General features: G+C 36.8%; 3 protein-coding genes across 4 annotated transcripts; all 3 read right to left on the reverse strand.

The window, feature by feature from the left end:
• Positions 1–188: 188 nt before the first annotated feature.
• On the reverse strand, positions 189–1,916 carry LOC106639645 (putative DENN domain-containing protein 10 B). Of its 2 annotated transcripts, XM_089597133.1 has the most exons (6): positions 1,882–1,916; positions 1,743–1,819; positions 1,394–1,590; positions 888–1,316; positions 701–818; positions 189–613 (listed from the first exon to the last, which is right to left on the reverse strand). In XM_089597133.1, exons 2-6 carry the CDS (start codon positions 1,780–1,782, stop codon positions 342–344), a joined length of 1,056 nt encoding a protein of 351 aa, XP_089453259.1. In that variant the 5' UTR covers positions 1,783–1,819; positions 1,882–1,916; the 3' UTR covers positions 189–341. The 2 variants fall into 2 exon arrangements, with proteins under 2 accessions (XP_089453259.1, XP_014208839.1); XM_014353353.2 differs by having other exon boundaries at positions 1,743–1,911.
• Positions 1,917–2,007: 91 nt separating this feature from the next.
• Positions 2,008–3,953, reverse strand: LOC106639640 (ER membrane protein complex subunit 2). The gene is made up of 7 exons (XM_014353348.2): positions 3,491–3,953; positions 3,269–3,382; positions 3,041–3,191; positions 2,826–2,969; positions 2,590–2,746; positions 2,427–2,522; positions 2,008–2,340 (listed from the first exon to the last, which is right to left on the reverse strand). The coding sequence occupies exons 1-7, from the start codon at positions 3,522–3,524 to the stop codon at positions 2,161–2,163; spliced, it is 876 nt and encodes a 291-aa protein (XP_014208834.1). The 5' UTR covers positions 3,525–3,953; the 3' UTR covers positions 2,008–2,160.
• A 326-nt stretch (positions 3,954–4,279) lies between these two features.
• Positions 4,280–5,018, reverse strand: LOC106639649 (uncharacterized). Its single transcript, XM_089596790.1, has 2 exons — positions 4,858–5,018; positions 4,280–4,773 (listed from the first exon to the last, which is right to left on the reverse strand). Exon 2 carries the CDS (start codon positions 4,742–4,744, stop codon positions 4,472–4,474), a length of 273 nt encoding a protein of 90 aa, XP_089452916.1. The 5' UTR covers positions 4,745–4,773; positions 4,858–5,018; the 3' UTR covers positions 4,280–4,471.
• Positions 5,019–24,789: the final 19,771 nt, after the last annotated feature.

Consider the following 24,789-nt stretch of genomic DNA (forward strand, 5'->3'; position numbering starts at 1 on the left):
AGTCATAAGAATTTAGTTTTACTATTTTTTTGGGGCTAAACTATTTAAAGTTTTAAATTTCAACCGTATAATACGTATTTGAACATCAGAATTACTAAAACTCGCTCCAGCTAAAAAAATTGGGGTATAACAGAATTCAATATTAGGAATTTGAATACAATGAGTAAATTGCATGGACAGTTATATTTTTGTCAATTCGAACATCAAAAGCATTTTGAATGAAAATGTTTTTTTCATTTTTATGTACAAAAGATTTATTAATAACAATATTTCGGTGTACAATTTTGCGATTGAAAAATATTTTTGGTGAGAAAATAGTTTTAAACACATCGAATAGAACATCACATTATGAGGAGATTTTCAGCAACTGCGAGATTAATTAGAAAGTTTTCAACGGACGTTGCTAAATTTTTTTCCTTGATTGCTTGAATGGGAACTTTCTTCTCTCCCTCTGGAGTTTCAACAGTGGCTAGTGTTCTCAGCTGATTTAAAAGATCTTGAGTTTTGTCAGCTATTTCTGTTATTACTTGTGACTCTGCAAGCGATTGGTTTTCACTAAGTTGGACCATGAATAGTGCAATGTCTTTGTGGGTTTTTGTCATGGTTAGACTTTCTGCAAAGTATTAAACAACTTAGATATGTATTGCTATTTTTATTACCGGGCCTAAGTTGAAAAAAAAGACTAACAAAAATAATTAACCTTTTGCATGATTAGCAACAATGATTTCTCTTGCTGGAAGATTAACAAATAAATCGTACAACTCAGATCTTGATGAAATTGCGCTGTCTCTAAAGCCAGCAACGTAAAAAGAGTGTTTCTGGAATCAAACAATTGCAATTGCACTTATTCATCGAATTTTTTTTAAACATTAAAAATTAAGTACTACCTTTAGTTCACTTAGCTCATCTTGGACTAAATCTACCCATGAAAACAGAACATCAGTTACTTTTCTATGTTTCATCAGAGCAGGAAACGTTTTAATCCACTTTAGCAATTGTTCTAAACTATGGTGATATACAATTATTCTTTTTTTCAATAAAAGTGCAGTGTATATTAGTATTGTTTCTAATTCAAATACTTTAATTAACCCCTTGACATTGGTGCTCGAACCAAATGGCAATGCTTTAAAATCATTGGATTGGAAGACTTCATTGTCTGTTACAAATGATCCTTTGACAAATGCACTTAGATAAAGTTTTAAAATCTCTAATGGATTTCCATTCCTATTATAAGACTTACTAAATATCTTACAAAGTATTTCGTACTTTTGAGGGCAATATTCTTTGGACAAAAGGATTATAGCAAACTGTTTGACCTGGAAATTTTGTAATTGATACATTTTACAAACAATTGTTGCAGATAGAGTAGAAATGGTCAAATGAAGAATATTACTTTAGGCAACTTTTCTGCATCAGCAGCTTCATTATTACATATATAAAACCAATACTGCCCATGTCTAGAGAATATAAAGGATTGAACATTGTTATGTTCTGATTGAAAATTATACTTTCTCATGATTACATCTTTTTCTGATTCTACAACTGTTGGATAGTTCCACACCCATAATGTATCACCATTTGTGTCTTTCTCTAAAATAAATTATTGGAAACTCAATTCTAATTATTGCATGTATGCTTATTACAAACTATAATAAATTTGAATACATTTTTTCCATTGTAATAATGCTATCTTATCAGCAGATATCAACACATTGTTTACAATCAACAAAACAGTTATTTACCTATTATATTACAAGAAACTAAGTCCTGAAGAGGTCCCATTATGGTCTTCAAATATTATTCTAATAACATTACTTATCTGTGAAATAATAATGTTAATTTACTTATTTAAATAATAGTTGTTTGAGGAAATGTAGTTACACATAGTTTAATCTCTGATACACAGTATTTTTTTTCATCGTAGGTTACTATTGGATGCGAGGGTAAGGTTAGGCTTTTATCCTAATTTAATGCACAAATTTTAACAGTATTAAAACTCACTTTATTAATTAATGAGACACATAACATTTAGTGATAAGTTTCATGTTTTTTCCTGATAAATAATAATTTGCTAATGTAAACGTATAAATGTTTTGAAAAATCTAATTAGTTATATCTTTGCAAAATTATTTTGTTCCCTATTTGAAATTTACAAACATTTTATGCTTCAAGTTGCAGTTGCGATAGTAGTCCTTCTATACATTTGATGTTCTTATCTTCGGCAGGAGATTTTTTTTTGTATTGTCTGTCAATTTCGTTTGCAGCCCACTCACTCAACTTGATCAGTTCTTTTTTCTTTAACACAGGACACTTTGGTGACAAAGCTATGTTATTTGTTGTCTGCGTAAACAATTATCAAAATAAGAATTCATCGCTGTAAAAATTTGTGTACGTATCAATATTTGGATAACTTTTAATAAACATACCAACAATAAACCATACAGAGCTCTAATATTATTGGAGTTTAATTTAATAGCTTGACAGAAGTATGCTTTAGCCAACAGCATATTATCAAATCCACCCTAAAAGTAGAAAAGTTCTAGAGTACTGTATCTGATCGTCGTACTTGACGTCTAAATACGAATTTACCTGAGAATATTTGATTTCTGCATAACGCTGGTGAAGTAAATGATTGTGGGGATTGTGTAATATGAGCTCTTCGATGCAAATGGCAGCCTTGCCATACTCCTGCTCCTGCAAATATAGGTCGCAGAGTTCGTGCCAAGCTTCTTGATCACTCATGAATCTAAAAAAAGAGGAACAGCAATAAATTTATCAAGAGATTTTTAAAATCAAATTTAATCTGAATCATCTGTGCTCATTACTTTTTCAGGTACTCTGTCAATTCCTTGATAGCTTCAGGTATTTGACCTTTGGCTTTGAAAATAGCTACTTTCCTTTTTCTTGGAGCTAAATTTGTTTCGTCTTTCTTGATAATAGAATCCAAAACCTCCAAAGCTTTATCATACCTTGGATGCAATTTAACATTTAAGTATTTTATATTTATTAAATGTGTTATATTAAAATAACAAATAATTACATTTCTAATGCTTCTAAATGCATGGCATGGTACTTGTGAACACGTAGGCTTTCTGGGAACTCTTTCAACAAAAACTTCAAGCAGTATTCAGCTAGAGGAAGTCTGCAGCAGTCCAGGGCAGCAAAACATACTTGCTCCAGAACTAAATACTCTGTAAACAAAACAAATGTCATTCACTAAAAATACTCAATTAATTTTCCTATTGACGTACGTCAAAAATAAGCTTACTTTCATTTCCTAGACTGTCAATGTGAGGCATTAAAATCGACTCCCAAATTTCTACAACATCTTTACTTCGTCGTTCAGAGTTTTCTCGCCAATTCCTTAGAAGATCGCGAGCTTCTGTAAGTACAAATCATGCATAACCTTTACTTTTGCTTTATATTTATTTTGCAACGAATACTTTACTGATGCAATTATAATTTCTACAATAATAAATCCATTTCATACCTGACCAAGACAAATCATCATAACAACCAGCCATTTTTGTCGATCAAACTGTTTAGCACTAATTACATGGAATGTCCACTTTAACTACTTTGATTTTCAAGATACTCAAAGTTGACTAAAATGTCTTTGGTTCAGTCGTTATGTTTATGATAAATCTCAATTTTACCATTAATCAATTATCACGATACAACATAAGAGTAGAAAAAATGTTTAAACATTCAACGGATATGTCTCATCACAAGCGATGAAACTTCAGTTCACTTTTTCTCTCACTCTGTTTTGCTATATATACTCATTAATTATTAACTCAATCAGCTGTCTAAATTAATGGCAACCCCATCACAGATCCACTTCTCAATTTCTCATATCCAATCTACTTACAATAGAAAATACTAAATTACCATCGTACATATACACATACACATTGCACACACTCATCATTTGCCACGCCACGCACGAAGTGAGCAGAAGCAAGACAGAGCAGACAGCAGACGTTGCAATAGATGCCAATGAACTATAGAGGTATATGAGTATAGGTGTGGTCGGTATAGTATACCTATAGATATAATTTTATATAGCTTAATCTGTCAAATATTTGGTGTTGGTAAAAAAAAAGTACGTCTAATGCACTGTAAGCAGGATCAATGAACATATAAAATTACCATTGAGTACTTATACAAAAAAAGGTGAATTAAAAAAAAAATTTTTTTTTTTTTGCATTTCAATAGAGGATGACTAGGTTTTATTCTATACAGAAAAGACTGAATTAAATTAGTTTCAAATAAAAACCTTTAATATATTTGCTATTTACAAAAGTTTCAACATGGTATGTAACACTTAAAGGAAGGTTAGTTTTTAATTTTAATTTTGTTTAATCCAAAATTATTTTTGTCCATAACAACATGAAAATTTCACACAAAAAATAAATCATTTAGGAAAACAGAATTAATGATTTTTGATCTTCCATCTAACACAGAAGTTTTACATTGCTAAAGAGCCTTGTTTCATTTTTTCCTTTTCTTCCAAATTTTGAATGTGCTTCAAATACATATGGTTCTGTAAATCCTTAATTGCATCTCTAATCTCTTGTTGTTTCTCTACTGGGATTGGTGATTGATTTTGTTGTCTAATTTTGACAACAGAATCTTCAAAAATTTGGGGGTTATTAAAGTAATGAAAACATCCAACTGGAAACATCATATACAAAAACATTCTTGACACTTCTAATCCCCACCTTGGCATAATCTGCTTCATGATAATAATTGGGATTGGTTAAACAAGAACTAAAATATCAAAAAATTATTTTAGACTTCAAAATTTGGTTATGAAAGTGTATTCACCACTACGGCTATTTCATGGTGTAACACCTTGATTAACCAATTGACTGAATAAGTATTCACCAAACTGTTACTAAACTTAGAAAAATATTGATGTTTAAGTTTTGTACATTAAGAGAGAAATCATAAAATTCTTTATCTGTACTGTAGGTTATAACTGTCACAAGTTACACAAACGCAAAGACGTCAAGTGAAACAATAAGTTCGATCATTCGATATCTCGCAGGGTGTATTCCGCAAATGCTGCCAGCAGTTAAGTTAAGTTACGTAGGTCGTGGTAACGCCGCATGGTCGGGCAGCGCTAGCGTCAACCTGTACTAACTGTCGGTGGGTTCCGCATGTCAACAAGCTTTGATATTTTTTACTGTTTTCGCTCCCAGCTCCCATGCCATCTGATATTTCGGAGTTTGTTGACTTGTATGTGAATAATACTAAGCTAACGATAAGTACCTAATAATAAGCCACGGGTGACCAAAGACAAAGAAACTTTAGAAAAAATCTACAAGTTATTTATTAGTGACGAGTAAATACAACCGTGTCCTAACTTTATCGTGATATATTCTATTAATTTTATCTATTAGTCAAAAAAGTACATAAGTCAGCCCCGCATTAAATAATTTTTTTAGTTTGGCGTCTCATTTATTTTTATTATAATTACGATTCCCCACAACTCCTATTCATTTAACGTACAACTTTCTGACCAATTCAAACTACGCGGGCTACCGCTCTTCGGTGTAGCAGACGCCCCACACTTTTCATCTGTTCCATGACTTGCACAGTTATCTACTATTTTCATAAAATATCCTATAAAACCCATGGTAATGTCCAAGTACCTGAATGTCGTTGGAAAGATTCTGATTTCTTCTATCTGCTACATAGTTTTCTATTAAGAACTACAGTATCTTTGCTGAGATATCATACAACCTGCGCCACCAATTTGACGACCCTCCATAAGAGGCCATGTTACAGAGTCTATTTTCCAGTTAGTTTTTTTCAACAATTTTGGTGGTGACGAGGTCTAAAATTTTGGGAAAAGACTCCTTGCACCTTCAAGAATCATCCTTTAAAATATCATTTAATACTCCAGTGTTTTGATTTAGTGAGGAGCCACCTTAACCGCCTTTTTCACTAACGTTTAGAATAATGATTGAGACAATCAATGATTGTATCATGAGTTTTTGTATAAAGTTCAATTTATACAAATAAGTTGGTAAATATAGGCACACATGATTAATATTTAAACATTTTAAGCTGTATAAATATATAACATAGATTCCAAATATGCATTATTACCGCTGGAATATGCTAACAAAACCAAATATCCGTCTTTCTCACCCAGCAAAATAATAGGTATCTGTATAATCCTGTATCAATTTATTGCACACATGCGAAATGTTCAATGACAGTAAACAATGACATAATTTCAAACTTTACTTTTAACTCTTCATTTCACACGTAATTTTACAATGCAATTGATAAATTATTATTCATACAAAAGTATTAATATTCTTATAGGAGTTCGATTTTCAGGCAAAAGATTATTTGTAAACTTGCCGTAAACAGCACAGCCAATGTCAACTTTTTATTTTCTATCTACACAACTAGTTGCGGCTGGTTTTAGCGTTTCAGATTTCTAAACTAAAAAGTGGCCCTAAAATTCTGAAGGAAAGCTTTAGATATTTTAGGCCCTAGAGCCATGTTGTCAATTATAAACCAGCCGCAACTTATTAGACAGATACAAAATGAAAATTCAACATTTTCTGTGCTGTTTGCGGCAAGTTTACAATTTATCTATTACTCGAAAGTATAAATATATAGGAGGTCAATATTCGTATAAAACATACACTGCAAACTTGCCGCAAGTAGCACAAACATCGTTAATTATTTATTTTGTATCTATTTCACGAGTTGCGGCTGGTTTATAAGTGACTAAATGGCTCTAGGGCTAAGCTGCCTAAAGCTCTCCTTCAGAATTTCAGAAGCAATTTTTGGCCAAAAAAATCACGACCGCTAGATGGCGCTGATCCTAATGATTATAACTACTTATAGTAGAGCCATTTAATCAACTATAAACCAGCCGCAACTAATTTAGTAAATACAAAATAAAAAGATAACATTGTTTGTGCTACTTGCGGCAAGTTTGCAACGTATGTTTTACACCAATATCGACCTCCCTTATATTTACACTTTCAGGTAATAGATACATTGTAAACTTGCCGCCAATAGTGCGAACAATGTTCACTTTTTATTTTGTATTTATCAAATCAGTTGCGGCTGGTTTATAAATGATTAAATGGCTCTAGTATAAGTATAGTAAAATAATCATTTGGATCAGCGCCATCTAGCGGTAGTGATTTTTTTGGCCAAAAATTGCTTCTGAAATTCTGATGGAGAGCTTTAGGCAGCTTAGCCCTAGAGCCGTTTAATCACTTATAAACCAGCCGCAACTATTGAAATAGATACAAAATAAATAATAAACAATGTTTGTGCTGTTTGCGGCAAGTTTACAATTTATCTATTACTCGAAAGTATACATATATATGAGGTTAATATTCGTATGAAACATACACTGCAAACTTGCCGCAAGTAGCACAAACATCGTTAATTATTCATTTTGTATCTATTTCAAGAGTTGCGGCTGGTTTATAAGTGACTAAATGGCTCTAGGGCTAAGCTGCCTAAAGCTCTCCTTCAGAATTTCAGAAGCAATTTTTGGCCAAAAAAATCACGACCGCTAGATGGCGCTGATCCTAATGATTATAACTACTTATAGTAGAACCATTTAATCAATTATAAACCAGCCGCAACTAATTTCTTAGATACAAAATAAATAGTTGAAGATAATTGTGCTACTTGCGGCAAGTTTGCAGTGTATGTTTTATACGAATATCAACCTCATATATATTTATACTTTTGGGTAATAGATGAATTGTAAACTTGACGCAAACAGTGCAAACAACGTTAACTTTTTATTTTATATTTATGAAATTAGTTGCGGCTGGTTTATAAGTAATTAAATGGCTCTAGGGCTAAGCTGCCTAAAGCTCTCTTTCAGAATTTCAGAAGCAATTTTTGGCCAAAAAAATCACTACCGCTAGATGGCGCTGATCCAAATGATTATTACTACTTGTAGTAGAGCCATTTGATCAATTATAAACCAGCCGCAACTAATTTAGTAAATACAAAATGAAAAGATAACATTGTTTGTGCTGTTTGCGGCAAGTTTACAATGCATTTTTTTCACGAATATTGACTTCCTATATATTTATACTTTCGGGTAAAAGATAAATTGTAAAATTGTAAATGGCTCTAGTATAAGTATAGTAATAATCATTTGGATCAGCGCCATCTAGCGGTAGTGATTTTTTTGGCCAAAAATTGCTTCTGAAATTCTGATGGAGAGCTTTAGGCAGCTTAGCCCTAGAGCCGTTTAATCACTTATAAACCAGCCGCAGCTATTGAAATAGATACAAAATAAATAATTAACGATGATTGTGATAATTGCGGCAAGTTTACAATTTATCTTTTACCCGAAAGTATAAATATATAGGAAGTCAATATTTGTGTAAAAAATGCATTGTAAACTTGCCGCAAACAGCACAAACAATGTTATCTTTTCATTTTGTATTTACTAAATTAGTTGCGGCTGGTTTATAATTGATCAAATGGCTCTACTACAAGTAGTAATAATCATTTGGATCAGCGCCATCTAGCGGTAGTGATTTTTTTGGCCAAAAATTGCTTCTGAAATTCTGATGGAGAGCTTTAGGCAGCTTAGCCCTAGAGCCATTTAATTACTTATAAACCAGCCGCAACTGATTTGATAAATACAAAATAAAAAGTGAACATTGTTCGCACTATTGGCGGCAAGTTTACAATGTATCTATTACCTGAAAGTGTAAATATAAGGGAGGTCGATATTGGTGTAAAACATACGTTGCAAACTTGCCGCAAGTAGCACAAACAATGTTATCTTTTTATTTTGTATTTACTAAATTAGTTGCGGCTGGTTTATAGTTGATTAAATGGCTCTACTATAAGTAGTTATAATCATTAGGATCAGCGCCATCTAGCGGTCGTGATTTTTTTGGCCAAAAATTGCTTCTGAAATTCTGAAGGAGAGCTTTAGGCAGCTTAGCCCTAGAGCCATTTAGTCACTTATAAACCAGCCGCAACTCGTGAAATAGATACAAAATAAATAATTAACGATGTTTGTGCTACTTGCGGCAAGTTTGCAGTGTATGTTTTATACGAATATTGACCTCCTATATATTTATACTTTCGAGTAATAGATAAATTGTAAACTTGCCGCAAACAGCACAGAAAATGTTGAATTTTCATTTTGTATCTGTCTAATAAGTTGCGGCTGGTTTATAATTGACAACATGGCTCTAGGGCCTAAAATATCTAAAGCTTTCCTTCAGAATTTTAGGGCCACTTTTTAGTTTAGAAATCTGAAACGCTAAAACCAGCCGCAACTAGTTGTGTAGATAGAAAATAAAAAGTTGACATTGGCTGTGCTGTTTACGGCAAGTTTACAAATAATCTTTTGCCTGAAAATCGAACTCCTATAAGAATATTAATACTTTTGTATGAATAATAATTTATCAATTGCATTGTAAAATTACGTGTGAAATGAAGAGTTAAAAGTAAAGTTTGAAATTATGTCATTGTTTACTGTCATTGAACATTTCGCATGTGTGCAATAAATTGATACAGGATTATACAGATACCTATTATTTTGCTGGGTGAGAAAGACGGATATTTGGTTTTGTTAGCATATTCCAGCGGTAATAATGCATATTTGGAATCTATGTTATATATTTATACAGCTTAAAATGTTTAAATATTAATCATGTGTGCCTATATTTACCAACTTATTTGTATAAATTGAACTTTATACAAAAACTCATGATACAATCATTGATTGTCTCAATCATTATTCTAAACGTTAGTGAAAAAGGCGGTTAAGGACGTATACTTAGCCTGCGGACTATGGGTGTATTCCGCAAATGCTGCCAGCAGTTAAGTTACGTAGGTCGTGGTAACGCCGCATGGTCGGGTAGCGCTAGCGTCAACCTGTACTAACTGTCGGTGGGTTCCGCATGTCAACAAACTTTGATATTTTTTACTGTTTTCGCTCCCATGCCATCTGATATTTCGGAGTTTGTTGACATGCGGAACCCACCGACAGTTAGTACAGGTTGACGCTAGCGCTACCCGACCATGCGGCGTTACCACGACCTACGTAACTTAACTGCTGGCAGCATTTGCGGAATACACCCGCAAATGTAGACCATCACATAACCAAACCTTGGGGCCTGATCAGGCCATCAGGCTGCCTAATGACTTGACATATCGTATGAAATATTTCTATATTCCTAACACACGATGCGAATAAAAAAAACATATATCGTTATTTAAACTGTTCAGCTTTCGTATTTTTATAAAATTTCAGGTATGTACAAATTGTACAATCGATTGCGTGGAAATTTCCAGCGCTGATCAAAAATGGACTACCTATAGATGGTAGAGTAGAAATCAGTATCATCTTTATGTATACCAATAAATCTTTATTGCGCCAAGCTTTTCTTTAAGTTTCCTGGATGTCACTACTTAGTATAGAATTATTTGCAGTATTGTTAATTATTAAAAAAAAAAGAAATTTATATATATATACTGTGAATTCCACGGTTAGATTAATTAAATATGTGATGTCATTGACGTCGCTAAATGAATATTTGGAACAAATCCATTTCCGTGAATGCATAATATATGATTGATCCTTCGTGAATGATGAAAAATCTATAACTTCTTTTAAAAGACAATTATTTTATCAGTACTTAAAATGATTCGTTTGCTGTTATTTAAACCGTTTTGTATACTTACTTCATCAAATTTATTTTCATAATATTTCGCAATAATAGTTGCGTGGATCCAGGTGATAAAACCACCCCGTGACAAAAAATAGAGTTTTTACTAGAAATTAAAAAAAAATTTTAGTATAGCTTACAATATCGAATAATCTCTGATTACTGTTATATATATTCATACGCGTGTAAGAGGAAAAAGGTACCTCTTATAAAGACTACCCTAAAAAAGTACAGCACCAGTACCTGCGTGAGAAATATGAATTGTGCGCGCATCTTTTGTTATTTATTAAGACATGTAGACTTTGTATTTGATACTGCTGACCTTGATCCTGTTTAGTTGCATTGACTTATATTTGGTAGTTATAAAATTGCCGATTCCATTGTTGATGCGTGACGTACAAAAGTGGCACAATATTTTATTTGTATCGTTCCAATCATCTTAGTTTCCATCCATCAAGAGATGAGACACTTGTTCTCCAATCCCACGTAACTCTTCCTTTGAGTTAACGTGGGTTTACGTGGACCTTACATGAGTGCACTTACGTACGATATATTTATACTTGTTTATTGTCAGTAATGAAACCCGACTCATAGAAATTTACATTTAATCATCAATCAGATTTGAAAATGATTAACATTTTGTCTCCTTTTTAAAAGGTATTCTGTAGATTCAAAGCTAAACATATTTAATATTTAAAATTAAAAGTAAAAAACGCAAACATTCAAAAAATTTGTTTATTTTAAACAATTGCGTAACTGCTGTACCTTTTAAAAGTTCGAACTGCTCCCTTTCCTTCGAAATTCGTGTCCAACCATTCAAGACTCATCAAAGTTGCTCGCGAGAGCTTTTTTTACAACGACCCACATAAACATCGCGTCGCGTAAAGAAAAAAGAGGGAGTTGGCGCATCCATTTCAAGACGCAGGAATCGTTTCTCGCTCGGGCGTGTCATTATAAAGGGATTGCCTTTCTCTTTCCACTCTCTCGTCCTGACCCAGAGCGCAGTTCATCTCCCTCTCACCGATAAACTCTCTTTCTTCCTGCATACCTATTCCAGTAACACAGTTTTCGGTTGTTCGCAGGAATAAACACGAGTTAGTTCGCAGGGGTTGCTAGGCTCCTGGAAACTGCGCAACACCTATAGCACGTCGTAGTGAATTGGATTAAGCGATTCCAGACGTTCAACTCAAGAGAAAAAAGTTTTTTTTCAAGGTGCGTGCCTTTGATAGGGGTAAATTCTTGAATACATATAATATGATGCTGGACATGGTACAAGTTCTTCAGCTTTTCCTCTACTTTCAGGCTTACAAGAGCAAATTTTAAATCTTAAACTATATACAGAGCGGTAATCAATTTTTTTTTAAGGGTGTTTGATTTATTCTAAGAGGAAAATCTTTTCCATGATTTTTTCAATAATTTCCAGGCTTACACCAAAAGTCAGGATTACAAATTGCTCTAAGGATAAACTCCAGAGCCTCTAAAAAAGGCTATGACATTAATGACTAAAGACTATTATTTTACCATGAAATTCAGAAAACTATCGATCCGTAAGATTGATTTAACAATTATTAATTTTTTTTTAGTCAATCGATTTGTTTACGATAAAAAGGCGAGCTTATGAGCCAATCGCTGTTAATTTCTGAAAAAAGCTTACTTACGTATTAGCAAACAGTTTCGCTTCACAGAAAATTTATTTCCATTGTTTCGAAGCAAAATTTCCATCATTCTAAAATACTTTTTAAAGGATTGATGGGTTACTTGATGAAAAGCCTGTTCATTTGATATTTGATTGGTCTTGGCTGATCACATGGTTTGTTCATAGCAGGAACATTTAAAAGGATGTGCTACTTAAGTAGTGATAACAATTATTTGAATTTTTGATGAAATAAACACAAAAATTATTGAATCATACTTAAAACATCTAAAAATTTAAACATTAGATCACATTCTGCTGGTTGGTGCTCAAAGGGTGCAGGGGGTGCAGCCCCGTAGTTTTGAAAGAATTGAAACGTTTTCCAAAGATTTTCGTGAAAAGGAATAAAAATGTTTAATAGGCTGAAGAAAAGAGCACTACGTCTGATTTATTATATTTCCGCGGATTTTCTCTTATGTATATAAATTTAAAAAAAAAATAATTTTCATTTTTTTTTTCCTCTGCATCTCTTTCTGTCTTGCTATACTGAGCGTGGTAGCTTTTCTTTTTGTCAACAACTGAACGAGCTAAAGCGGAAACTGTGGATTTAGATATCTAACGCTGCTTCTCCCTTTCTCACTCTGTGGTTCGAGTTTCGTGGGTCAAGAGATTTCGGGGGGCTATACAAAAGGGATTGGGTATATTTTTGGGAAAAAACGGGGATGAATGGGTGCTCCACGTCGTTGTTGGATTTACACGCTTACAAGCTTTTGTTTTTGGGAGTTTCGGATTGGCACACTTCTTTTTCTATAGTTGTCTTTTGTTTGATCGATAGTTTGAGTAAATAGTGCGACCGTCTCTGTTGCTGCAGCAATATATAAATTGCTTATCGAGTGCATTTTTTGTATTTTATTTAAAATTACAGCAACAGTGAAATATTTTCATCAGTTCCAAAAATGGAGGTATAAGTAACTTTTTCCAAATAAACACACTTCTTTACCTGCGTAACTTTAATCAAACTCGACGTTTCTGGTCTTTTTAAAAAGTTTTTAATATGATACATTGTTGCAATTAATTTATAAATAGAGAAGTAAACGCAATTTACTTAAATTAATAAATTTTTCGAATGAAAAAAGAAACAAAACAAAATAAAAACTTCTCGTGCACAATGAAAAGGCAAATTATTGAAGTACTGAGAATTTAATAAGCTCAGTATGGTGGCTATTATTCCCGATTCCTCCAGACAGAAAAAATGAGGTACGGCTGGACTATAAAGGTACACTTTGGACCCACTCTACAATGCTAAAAATAATCCAAAGGGAAAGATATTCAAAGTCGAAGAATAAGCAGAGCAAAGGAACCATCGGCAAAAAAGTGGAATAAAATGAAAATAACGATAGCAAAAAAAAAAGCAATTAAATAGAAGAACGGGATGAAAATAGCGAAGAAGGGCGTTACGCAGATATAAGAAAAATATAAAGAGATGTATAATATAATAAAGAAGAAAAGAAGCAGGACAGAGTCCATGGGTGAGGGCTATAGCGCCACGCCTGCCGACGCCGCTGCAGCACGGCTCACCTCACAATGCACCGGATTAGCGATTGTATTGATCCGCCCTACTAGGATAATGGTAGTCCCTAGCACAGCACCCTCCTTCGGCCCTCTCCTGCGCTCTCTTCCCCTCCCTCGGGAGGGCGAAGGAGCTGCGTTTTAGCCGCGCGCGGCCCCCGAGAGCCTCCCGAGGTTTCGTGAGAGCCGCCCGCAGTGGAGAGCCCTGCCTCGTTCGACCCAAACCCTTTTCTCTGCCCGCCGCTGAGGCACTGATCGTTTTTCTCCGTCTCTCTGTGCCACTGTGCAAGTAATTCTTCTTAGAGCTTGTTGCTTTTATTTTCTCGCCCCCTCCCTTTCTTACCTTCGCATGGCATTCGTGCCACTAATTCTTATCGCTTCTTATTCGGAGGCCCTACTTCTCACTGCAGTGGAGAGTTCGGTCTAATTTATTTCGGGCGATTTCGCCCGTTGCACCCGGAGTTTAAATGAAAATTTCCCTTCTGAGACCGTCAAGATTCTTATACTATCCTGAACTCGAAGGATACAATGAAATTTTTTTTTTCATGAATTCGAGTGAATTCTCATACTTAAGAACAAAAATTATTAACTAAGCTCGTCCGTATGCATCTTCCTGTATCAAGCACTTGTCAAATATTGAATGACTGAGAAAACGATGTTTGATCTCACCCAAATATGTATCACAGAAAGAGAACTGGAGAACAATAACTTATTGGGATTACTGTTGGGGCTCAGAGGACGAACGTACAAGCTAGCGGTCGCATGTCTTTTGAGTACACTTACATATAATGCCCCAGCGGGCCAGCAACTGGGTTGCCTAATGAAGCTAAGATAATGAGGCGTGCACATGTAAAATTAACCAGTGGCTTGGGTAGTGGTGGTGACGCTGACGGGAGGGCTTTAATTAATTTTTTTGTAAATGGAAGGGAGGAAGGATGATATACTGAAATAGTAAACAAATGTCATCGAATTTTTAATCACGACTTTTGAAAGAATAGTCAAGGATCCTTGTAACTTGTTTCAAGATCAAACGGATTGGATTTGGAAAGCGGGGATATTGCGAAAGATCGACGAGATCAAAGGATGAAATATTCGCGTAGGTATACGTACAAGTGGATTATTAGATATGTAGGAATACTGACAATGAAAGAGCCAGTCAGGACACTGGTTTGTTTTGTTAATGATGAAAAAGGAAGGAATAAAAGACACGGCTTACCGCACCTCTTTGGGTACTCATTCACCGTTTCACCGAGCTGTGATTGCCTATAGGCATCAACACGAGTCATCCGTGTAATATATGGAGGCCAACTACGTGTGTTGCTCTGAGAAGGGCTCACTGAATGACTTGGGTGAAGTGAGAAAGCTCGTGCAGGAGAGGGTCTTGTCGTGGGGCAGAGTTGCGCGATACAAGAACGAAACGCGGGAACTCAACAGCGGCTCCTCGGGCTCTTCTGCCCAGCTTGTGTGCGAATGCTTTGTGAGAAGCCGGTTTTAGCCTACATACCGTGCATAAGCGGTCGCACGTGCTTGTTCAAATTTGTGTCGCATACGCCCTTTTCTTCTTCATCGTCTTCTCCTTTTTTTCATTCTCTTTTCTTTCGAGGAGGTCGACTTTTTCCTCTCCTTTTATACACGTCGCTTCATCAGCCCTTCCCTCTGCTGTTTGTACCTGTGTCAGTATGTGTTACAGATGATCAAGGGGCTGAGTAGAGGAATGTTTTTTTTTTTTTTAGATTTTTAGATGATTTCTACAAGAAAATCAATGTTACCATTTTTACGATGGTGTGGAAAAATCAATACATGCTTGTGATTTTTCTTAAGTGCAATTCAATTTGAGACATAATTGTAATGTATGGTATTTAAAAGTTTTTTGTTGTATAAAAACGGCTAGTATTGAAATATGGTTTTCTTCGAACTTTAGTGTTTAGTGTTAAAAAAATAAAAAATAGATGACAACATTTTTGTCTTTACTTTGTAACTACAGGCTCTATCTTTCTTTCGTAAATCCTTGATTCGTCAATTACAGAAATGATAATGAAATCGATGCATTCGAGCGAAACAACGGAGCTTCTCTCTTTCACACACTCCTTTTACTCAAGACTAATTCAGTCGATATACATCTGATCTTATATATTCACGTATTGCCCCATTTTTCGCGCTCAATCCTCGTACACGCATCTGACTGCACACAGACGTACTTACATGCATGCTCACGAAAGAAAAATGATAGCACCGCATCGTCAAGGTGTGGTCTATTCACCATAGTCAACTGTAGTCGTGCAAGCTGAGCAAGCGAGACGAGGAAGAGGGGATCTAATCGCCAAGAATTTAAGGTTGTGAAAAAAAGGTTTATTCCATGTAATAAGACTACATTTTTTAAATATCTGGCAAATAATGTTTATCTATTATTTATTGAAATGTGCAATGGTTTCTCAAATCAAATATTCAGAATATAAATAAGAATAGTAAAAAAATTAACAAGGAAATGTTTAAAAAATTATTTATATTTTTCTCCTGTGAACATTAGATGGTTTGTCAACGTTTCACTCGACAAAGTAGGTTAATGAAACAAAATTTGGAAAACTTACATCACAGGCCTGTAGTTTTCGCATTATTTTATTTATCGAGGACACAAATAGTTATACGTACTTTCATGGAACTTTACTAAACTAATCAGTGCAATCAAGCACCTTCAACAACAGATGGTTGCAAGACGTTGGCAGTGGCTCAATGTAAACACACAAACTCCGAGTCTCTCGGTAACTTATGCAAACACATTTCTTAAAAAGCAAACTGTTGCATTCATTGTACAAACATATTATACTTGTAGATTTCAGTGCTGTTTTCAGGCAAAAAAGACTGTGCATTGTGACTAAATCAATCTATAAAACTAAACTGCAAGAGGAAGAAAAAGGGAAAGTAGTAGTTGACAACAATAGGTTACACCGGCATATACAAATAAGATCTATAAATTTATTCATATAAATGATAGGCTCAAGATTATTGTAATAGAAACGTAGAGTAGACTCGGGGTGCCTATATGCGAGTAGGTAGATGCACCTGAAGCTCTGTCATTTGTCTAAGCACGTTGGCGTCGCTGGCTCGTTTAAATCGACGAACACGGCAGTAGAGAGAGAGAGGGGAGAGAGAAAGAAAAACAGAGATACTTGAACGAGGTTTTATTGTAATTTTCGTCCACGTTTGTGCGCATATCCTCCTTTGTAAGTATAAGAGAGAGAAAGAGAGATATAGTGTACACATCGTCAGGGACACGAATCAGTGCAGCAAGAGAGAAAGGATTCACTTGCTTGCAGTAATGCTATGAAGGAACATAATATTACGTTTGCATTGGCACATATATATATATATATGTAACCAGCGTACGTGTAAAGATTGAGAGAATGCCTACGAACTTGTGTATGAGAGATAGGTATGTTGTATATATAAAGTCGAGAGCGTCTAGCTTAAAGTGTCTCAAAATGAAAGAGTATGTATGTGCAGAAGAAAGGGAAGGACAAGCTGGAAAGTTATTACTTGAGTATGTGGGGTGGCTACGTTAAGGTGTGTGTAGGTACGGTGCATAGATGCCGAGGCACGTCTTGGTACTATACCCATTGGCTAGAGCCTAGTACAAAAATTATTTTTTGTCAGTTTGGACGCGTGGTAACACAGAAACGTAAATTTCACACCGTGCTTGTTGTGTGCAGTGGACTAGGTAACGTTAAAAGGAACTTGGATGTAAGGCGAGGACTTGCACTGATTCACAGAGCCATATATTGGCAGTTCCTGGGTATGCATTTAAGATTTCGTTTTGTTTTTCTTCATGAGTACGAGGCTGTTTAGCTGTTGCGTAAAATAGTAGCTAGTGATGTATCATTTATTACGTCTGACATTATTTGATTTTTTTTATTTAACTGTGAAATTCTTCACAATTTAAAAAAAAAAGCAAAAAAATTTAATGAAAAGTAAAGTAAATTGAATCAAACCCTTTATGGAAACCAAATAAAGACATGGGCAACATATGTTTAGTCTTTAACGTGGAGTCGTGTAACGTCTGACTATTGGCTGACTGTAACTACTTAATCAGACATGGCAATCAGTCCGATGTGTTAACTTTTATATTCGTAATATTTAACATTCTAGAAGACTTTTAAAAATCATTGTTTAAGTAAAATAAGTCAAAACTATATAATACTGTGATAGATTTTATTGCGTTGTGGATACTTGACGTATCATTTTTACTATGCTGTAATCCCAAATTATTCTCAGTTGCTCTGTTAAATTAATCGTACGTAGTCATTACAAATACATAAAAACTACGAAAGAGCAATTTTTCAAGAGATCCAATACAAAAAAAAAAGTACAGCTCCCTTTACCTCTGTGCAAATTCTCAGACACGCACACGTCGCTCTGCACAGACTAAACTTTTAACAAGCGTGAAAACATTTCAGCGGCAATAGAGAGAAAAGTAGCGTGTATACGTACCTACTCCGCATGAAGAAGGAAAGAGTCTACAAACACAAGCGCGATCGTACGAGAAGTTTATGACTCGGCCCCGGCTACAGCCGCCACCGTCGTCTACTGGTTCTATGATGGCATTAACGGTCGGGGCAGTAAATTCTCGGCCGCGTGAATGGCAGCGGATGCGCGGCTCTGCCGTCAAACTCCCCCTTTTCTCCCTGCCCCTTGGGGTGAAACGTCTAGACGAGGGAGAGACTGCGTCACAACCCTGGCCTCCTATTGCTCCCTACTCCTGGTGGTGATGGCCTTGTGCTGTTGTTGTTGTTGTTGTTTCTCTCTCTGTCTCTCTCACACACACTCGTACATACGTTTCACAAGCTTTTGCGCTTAATGATGGGGCTATCAAGGGAGGAAAGGGGGCACATTGGGGAACTCACCTGAGCCGGCGCTTATAAGCTCGCCTCGCACTGGTCGACGTGTCTACTATAAACTGCCGAATTACTCCGCTTGCGCTGTGCCCCCCCCCCTCCTTGTTCTATATTTCTCTCTTCCTATTCAGTGTTGTAATTCTTTTTTTTTTTTTTTTTAATTTAATAATTTATATTCGTATATTTTCTGTATTACGTTGTAAGCATTACGTTTTTTGTCAAAACCACTTTGGACGTTAAAATTAATGAACAAAGTATATGAAAACATTAATATTGTAGTAGTAGTCAATAATACAAGTCAGCATAGTAAAAATAATGTTATGGAAAATATTAATTCATAGACACAAGCTGAATACTTGATCAACGATCTGATGATCTACGTATCGAGTGGGAAATGTCATCAGAGGGAAAAACTGAGGTAAAAAGGAACGTGATACAAGGAAGTAAAGAAACAGTAATCTCTGTAGTAAATTTGGGACGCAGGATAGGTCGAAAGCTGCTGTACTATATGGGTAAGGAACGAAAACGAGGAAGAAGAGAGAGGCTCAACATAGTAACCGGCGTCGCCGTCTCCACGTCTCTGTGTGCGTGTATACAGAGAGGCAATACATATCAGCCGATGCCTGGCCTCGAGTCGGCCGTGCAGAGCAGTGGTGAAGAAAGAAGAGGAGGAGAAGCACGTGTGGGGCAGGTCGGGGGAGGACGGTCGATATCGCCGTCTGTGCGTTTCTCTCTCTCTTCTTCTCCGTCTCATCCCCCTGATGTGCAGCTCTGGCGTTGCTGCCAGCAGACTTCCTTCTCGACGCACACGTACACCCACACACAGGTATAAAAGTGAGTTGCTTGCGTGTTACGGCGCCTAGGTCCGGGGGCGGCGATCTGTCCGCTGTGCGCTATTCACAACACCGGCGTGGCGTCCGTTCAACTGTAAGACCGAGAGAGATAGGGGTGGAGTGGAAGGAGAGGAAAGGCGTCGCGACGCAGTACACCGTTGGCTGTGTTGCAGGTAGAGAGAGTGGGCGTACGGAAGGCTTAGCTCGGCTCTCCGTGGCTGTGTGCTGCTTGTTCGGCTCTTATCCGATGACACGCGTCATTGATGATTACGCCCGACTGACGGTGCTCTCTCCCGTCCTCTCTGTCCCTCTCTGTCCCTTAGTCTGGCTCTTCTTCCAGCCGTGTACTGTTTCTCCCCCTCCTCTCTGTATCTCTGCCCATCGTCTATATTTGACTGTCTTCTTTTCTACGCTGATTGTGAGTCTTGCACTTTTTACTTTGCAATGATTAGGAAAAAAACTCGACCGCTTTGTTCAATGTTGATTTCAATTTTAGTGCATGTTTCTCTTATTTTCTTCCAAAAAGGGTTGTCTCTTTCTTCTATTTCGTTTTACATATACTTTGAACAAGTTTTTTCTAGAGAAATTTATAAATTGTACCGTTTAAAATAAAATTTTAAATGTACTTACGTTTTTCAAGTTCGAAGGTGAATACTTCCAGTTTGGCTTGTCGTGTCATTTGTTGATTTAAATAAATAAGACCCTCATTATATTCGTCACCAAAATGATTTTGTATTTAGGTATGGTTAATGTACACTAAATTATTTTTTTTTTTTGAAATCGCACACGTCTTACCATACATGACTGTTTCTACTTCAAATCCATAAACTATAGTGAATAATGATTAAACGTGTCTACGAAGAATAGAAAGTATTCTTAAAACTTGGTAATAATTTTAATTACATGTAAACAACAGTGTTATCATCCGTTTACCACCCAATGCATTAACAATACACCCAATTTCTCAAAGTTTACGAGGTAGAGCTACTTAAAGGTATTGGTGTTTGCCCAACTTCTCTCCTCGCTCCTGTTTGCTGTTGCAAATTCATTGCATCAACATTCATTAAGCTCATAATTTGACTATAAATGGTAACGTCGAGTCTAACCAGAATTAGCTCAAATTCTGTAAACACTTTTCAAACTCAGTTCATCCGTACAACCCTACATCTCTTTACAAATTTCACTCGATCGAACATGAGACAGCATAGGCGTTTTGATCGCCATCCATACCTGTTTATACCTGTTGATTAACAACTTGAAACAAATATAGTAGACAATGTTTATTCCTCTTTCCCTAAAAAAAAAAAAATCATTTGGTAACAAGTACATCACTACAACTCGCGTGCACCAACTCGAGATCTAGCTTCACAGTGTCTCCTTACGTAAGCCTATGTGCATGCACCACTTACTCTCATTACCACGTCTAAACACGATATTCAATTCGCATTTATGCCTCCCAGGTGCGAAATTACACGCGTTTCGCGCTCTAGACTGTAATTTCGCACTGCACACTAGGATCCCCTCCCACCCTACTCGAAAACTCGTGCGTGTATGTTGCAGTACGAACACGTGTATAGATGCACAGACGAGTAGGTATAGTATATATATATACGCAGAAGCAGAGCTCAGCTTAGACGATTGTACACAGAAGAGAGAAGGATGGTGGCACTTGATTGTGCGACGGGAATGGATAACGCAATTATCTTATGAATGGAGCACTGCGCGTAGCTATACACGCGTAGAAACAGAGAGGGATAGGGCCAGGGGTTTAATGTTACCTTGGCTCATTGTTTAGGAGACATGATAATACATGCCCAGAAGGAAAAGGGCCAAGTAGTCGAAGATCCTTCTCGAGCTGTTTTTTTTTCTTACTACTCTTTTGGTTGCATCTATTTATTTTTGTATATCTTTTGAATTGCATGTATGAATTCACTTCGCAATTCTCTATACTCATTCACGAATTATTTTTTGTTTGTACATTTTTCTGAGCAGTATTTATAACAATAACAACAACAACAGCAACAACTACGATAACAGCAATAATAATAATAATAATTTACTAGTGAAGAAAATATACAAAAAAAAAAATAATAATAAACCTTCCAACAATGATTGTAACCAAAACATCGATAGAAGAGAAAATTACCCATATGAGTAACGTAACGGTATACCTATATTATATCGATGCATGACTAACATAGCCAACATGGCTACGAACGCAAACCTACGTACGAAATATCAAACGCAGAGAGTAGAGACAGTGAAATACAATATAAAAAAAAATTGAAACAGCCGAGCACACGCACTACTTTATAAGTACGACATGAAAGCGCTCGATCGGCAATATTATGCAATTACCTGAGCATTTGCTGGCCGCGGGTATGTATATTTACACCCGATGTTTACGTGAATGCACACACAGAAAATTCCCCTTTCTTTCTCAATCTCTCCCCTTCTCTCTCACTTACGCATAACTCGGAAATTGGTCTTCTCGACATGTAGGAAAACAGTCCCTTTCCTTTTCGAGAGAATATGACCTTTAGGCCGGTGGTTGTTAAGAAGGATGAGTGAGAAGATGCCGAGAAATCAAGGGGGAACCAACGCACGCTGCTAGCATTTCGCGCGAAATTGTAGACCTAGGGACTCTGAGTGAGTGATTATGCATCAGAATGTACACGATCGAGGGAAGCTGGGTCTGTATGTGTGTGCGCGTGTGCACATGTACACTTTGTAAAAATACTCGGTCACAAATACGATCTCGTTCAGTTGATGTTTAAATAATATTTGTGACTTTTTGTGAATTTGTTTAATCACCTATTCCTTCCTGCGATTAGTACTTATACAAGTGCCGATGATATTTTTACTTTTAGCAAGTGAGCATTATTTAATGAGTTTGCACAGTTTGTACTTGCAAACAAGAAGTTGTTGACCATACTGTAATTGAAACACAGGCCGAACAGCAATGGCGCTATGAGCATGAGAAAACAAAGATCGTATGTTCCGATGTACGCAAAATACACAATGTGAGCAATAACGGCATGTCCCTTGGCGTGTCTCAGACGCTTCGCACGTGTGACGTGTACCCATTACGATCTCCCGCTACCACTATCGCCGCATCCGCGTGGGTAGACGAGCCTCACCGTATTCGGGGTTTCCGGAATTTGCGTGCTTGCTTATGTATGTGCGGAGTGGTCGAGAACTGGACTGCAGTTTGCTCTTATATACGGGCCCTTCGAGCATGGAATCGGAATCTGGGCAACTCCACCCCTTCACTGTAACAAAATATAATCAGTCGGATTATAAACGCAATCCTCTTTTATTTGGCCTCTACTGTGGGCGCACCTTCGTATATTTTCTTAGTATCTCTTGAAAGAACAAAACCAAAACAGACACAAACACTCATTAATGTGATGTATATGCGTATTTCAGATAAATTCAAGTGATTGCTAGTTCGAGGAAATAATTAAATTCAAGCAACCTTATTATGAACGATGGATTTCCAACAGCTTCATTTTTCCGTCTAAAAACTGACAATAAAATGATAACAGTGACATCGAGGTTTATAATAGTACCTGATGTACAGTGTTTTATTATTTCCAATCAAAATCATCATCGCATGGATTTTCAAATCCATGGTCCGAGTAATTGCAAAATCTGCCATACTCGCGCTTATGCAACCCAATGTGTGTTACTCTACTCGTGTGTGCACTCTATACGCATAAATGGCCCAAAGGCCTATCAGCGAGCATCTCGGGAGAAAAAAGCTCCAACTTCGGTCTGTCAAGCAGTGGCGAGCTCCGAGAGTAAGTTCAACCACCTCGGGCTCAAGAGGACAACGCCTTCCCTCGTGCGTATATATATGTATGTTTTCGCTCGCGGCACGCAACCTCCCTAAATCCAATATCAGAGTGCGTGCAGCAGCGGCAGCTTTTGTGCGCGCACACGAATCGCTGGCTTGTTCCCGTCCTTTTTTTTTTCTTTTTCTTTTATATTTCCGCGAATTTACTTCTTTTTCTACCCTATATACGTGCACTCGCCATTACAACATACATCCCGAGTGTTCATGAGTTTCGTTTTTTTTCTCCATTACTGTTGCCTATACACGTTCTTCAGTTCTTCGTCTGTCTGTCTCGAGCTCTATATCTGCCTCTCGAATGGGCGCCGAGGCGGGGGGTAAGTTGAACGAATGTGCGTGTGCACCGTGCTTGCAACGAATCGTTGGTGGAGGGGGTGGTTTCGTGCGCCGACGTTTTATAGACGTTTTGCCGATAGAATTTCAGCAACGGCAGCCTTTTTCCGCGGGCGGCCCTTGCCTTATGTGCAGCCGCGCGGCCCGGTTCGTGCTGTTTTGGCGCGTTTCGGTGTTTTTATTGCCGGGTTGCATGACGCCGTCGGGTAACTTCGAGATGAGATCGAGGAACGTACCGCTCGGCAGTCGTGAATGTTGCTTGAATGATTTAGTACGTGGAATATATCTTTTATTTTGCAAAAAAGATGCAGAGGAACTTTTTTTTTGCGCTCTGTTATTTAGAGTTTCGGAATCAGTCAAGTTTCATAGCACAGCTGACTTAATAATGTTAACCGATTGATCTTAACTCTAATGCCATCATAGAATTGGAAAAAATAGTAAGCCAATTTACATGTTACTCAGAAAGTTCAAGTCAAAAAATCCGTGCTCGAAAATCACTGTAGGGAGGAAGACGCGCTTGCAGTACTAAGTACCTTCGACTCTCGCGACCTACTGGCACAGTGTTTTCATGCAAATTCCGTTTACTCTGCGAACCGGATAAGCAAAGGGTTGCAATACTGCTCTACTCTCTCTCTCTCTCTTTCCCTCCGGTACTCATACCCAACCACGGCTACGTATACGGGGGAGCAGCACAAGAAAGGCAACTCACAGGCAAACATATCCCACTGCTGCAGCAACCCCATTGCACCCGCGCACACACTTATACTTGTACTCTCATACATAGCCGCGATGAGGGAGCGCGAGAACATCCTCGCGGTACTTTGGTTTCCATGTATCTCCCCTTTCTTTTCCCCACAACTGTCTCTCTTTCTGGCTTTACTTTTTTTTGTTTCGATCCCGAGTATAGTGTGGCTGTTTAACGCAAAGTTTGACGATGAAACTTTAAAAACATGCAAAATTTAATGTATTTTCTATG

Source organism: Copidosoma floridanum, unplaced genomic scaffold (assembly GCF_036245765.1).
Source record: "Copidosoma floridanum isolate Cflo_tuat_1 unplaced genomic scaffold, Cflo_Japanese_pri ptg000030l, whole genome shotgun sequence".
In the NCBI taxonomy this organism is placed as follows: Eukaryota; Metazoa; Arthropoda; class Insecta; order Hymenoptera; family Encyrtidae; genus Copidosoma; species Copidosoma floridanum.

Coding starts and splice junctions, on each gene's coding strand:
- LOC106639645 (XM_089597133.1), bottom strand. CDS start 1,782: ATGGGACCTCTTCAGGACTTAGTTTCTTGTAATATAATAG. Junction 1,591..1,742: donor AGTTTCTTGTAATATAATAG/GTAAATAACTGT, acceptor AATTTATTTTAG/AGAAAGACACAAATGGTGAT. Junction 614..700: donor TGTTGCTAATCATGCAAAAG/GTTAATTATTTT, acceptor AATACTTTGCAG/AAAGTCTAACCATGACAAAA.
- LOC106639640 (XM_014353348.2), bottom strand. CDS start 3,524: ATGGCTGGTTGTTATGATGATTTGTCTTGGTCAG. Junction 3,383..3,490: donor TGATGATTTGTCTTGGTCAG/GTATGAAATGGA, acceptor TTGTACTTACAG/AAGCTCGCGATCTTCTAAGG. Junction 2,341..2,426: donor CTCTGTATGGTTTATTGTTG/GTATGTTTATTA, acceptor TTGTTTACGCAG/ACAACAAATAACATAGCTTT.
- LOC106639649 (XM_089596790.1), bottom strand. CDS start 4,744: ATGAAGCAGATTATGCCAAGGTGGGGATTAGAAGTGTCAAGAATGTTT.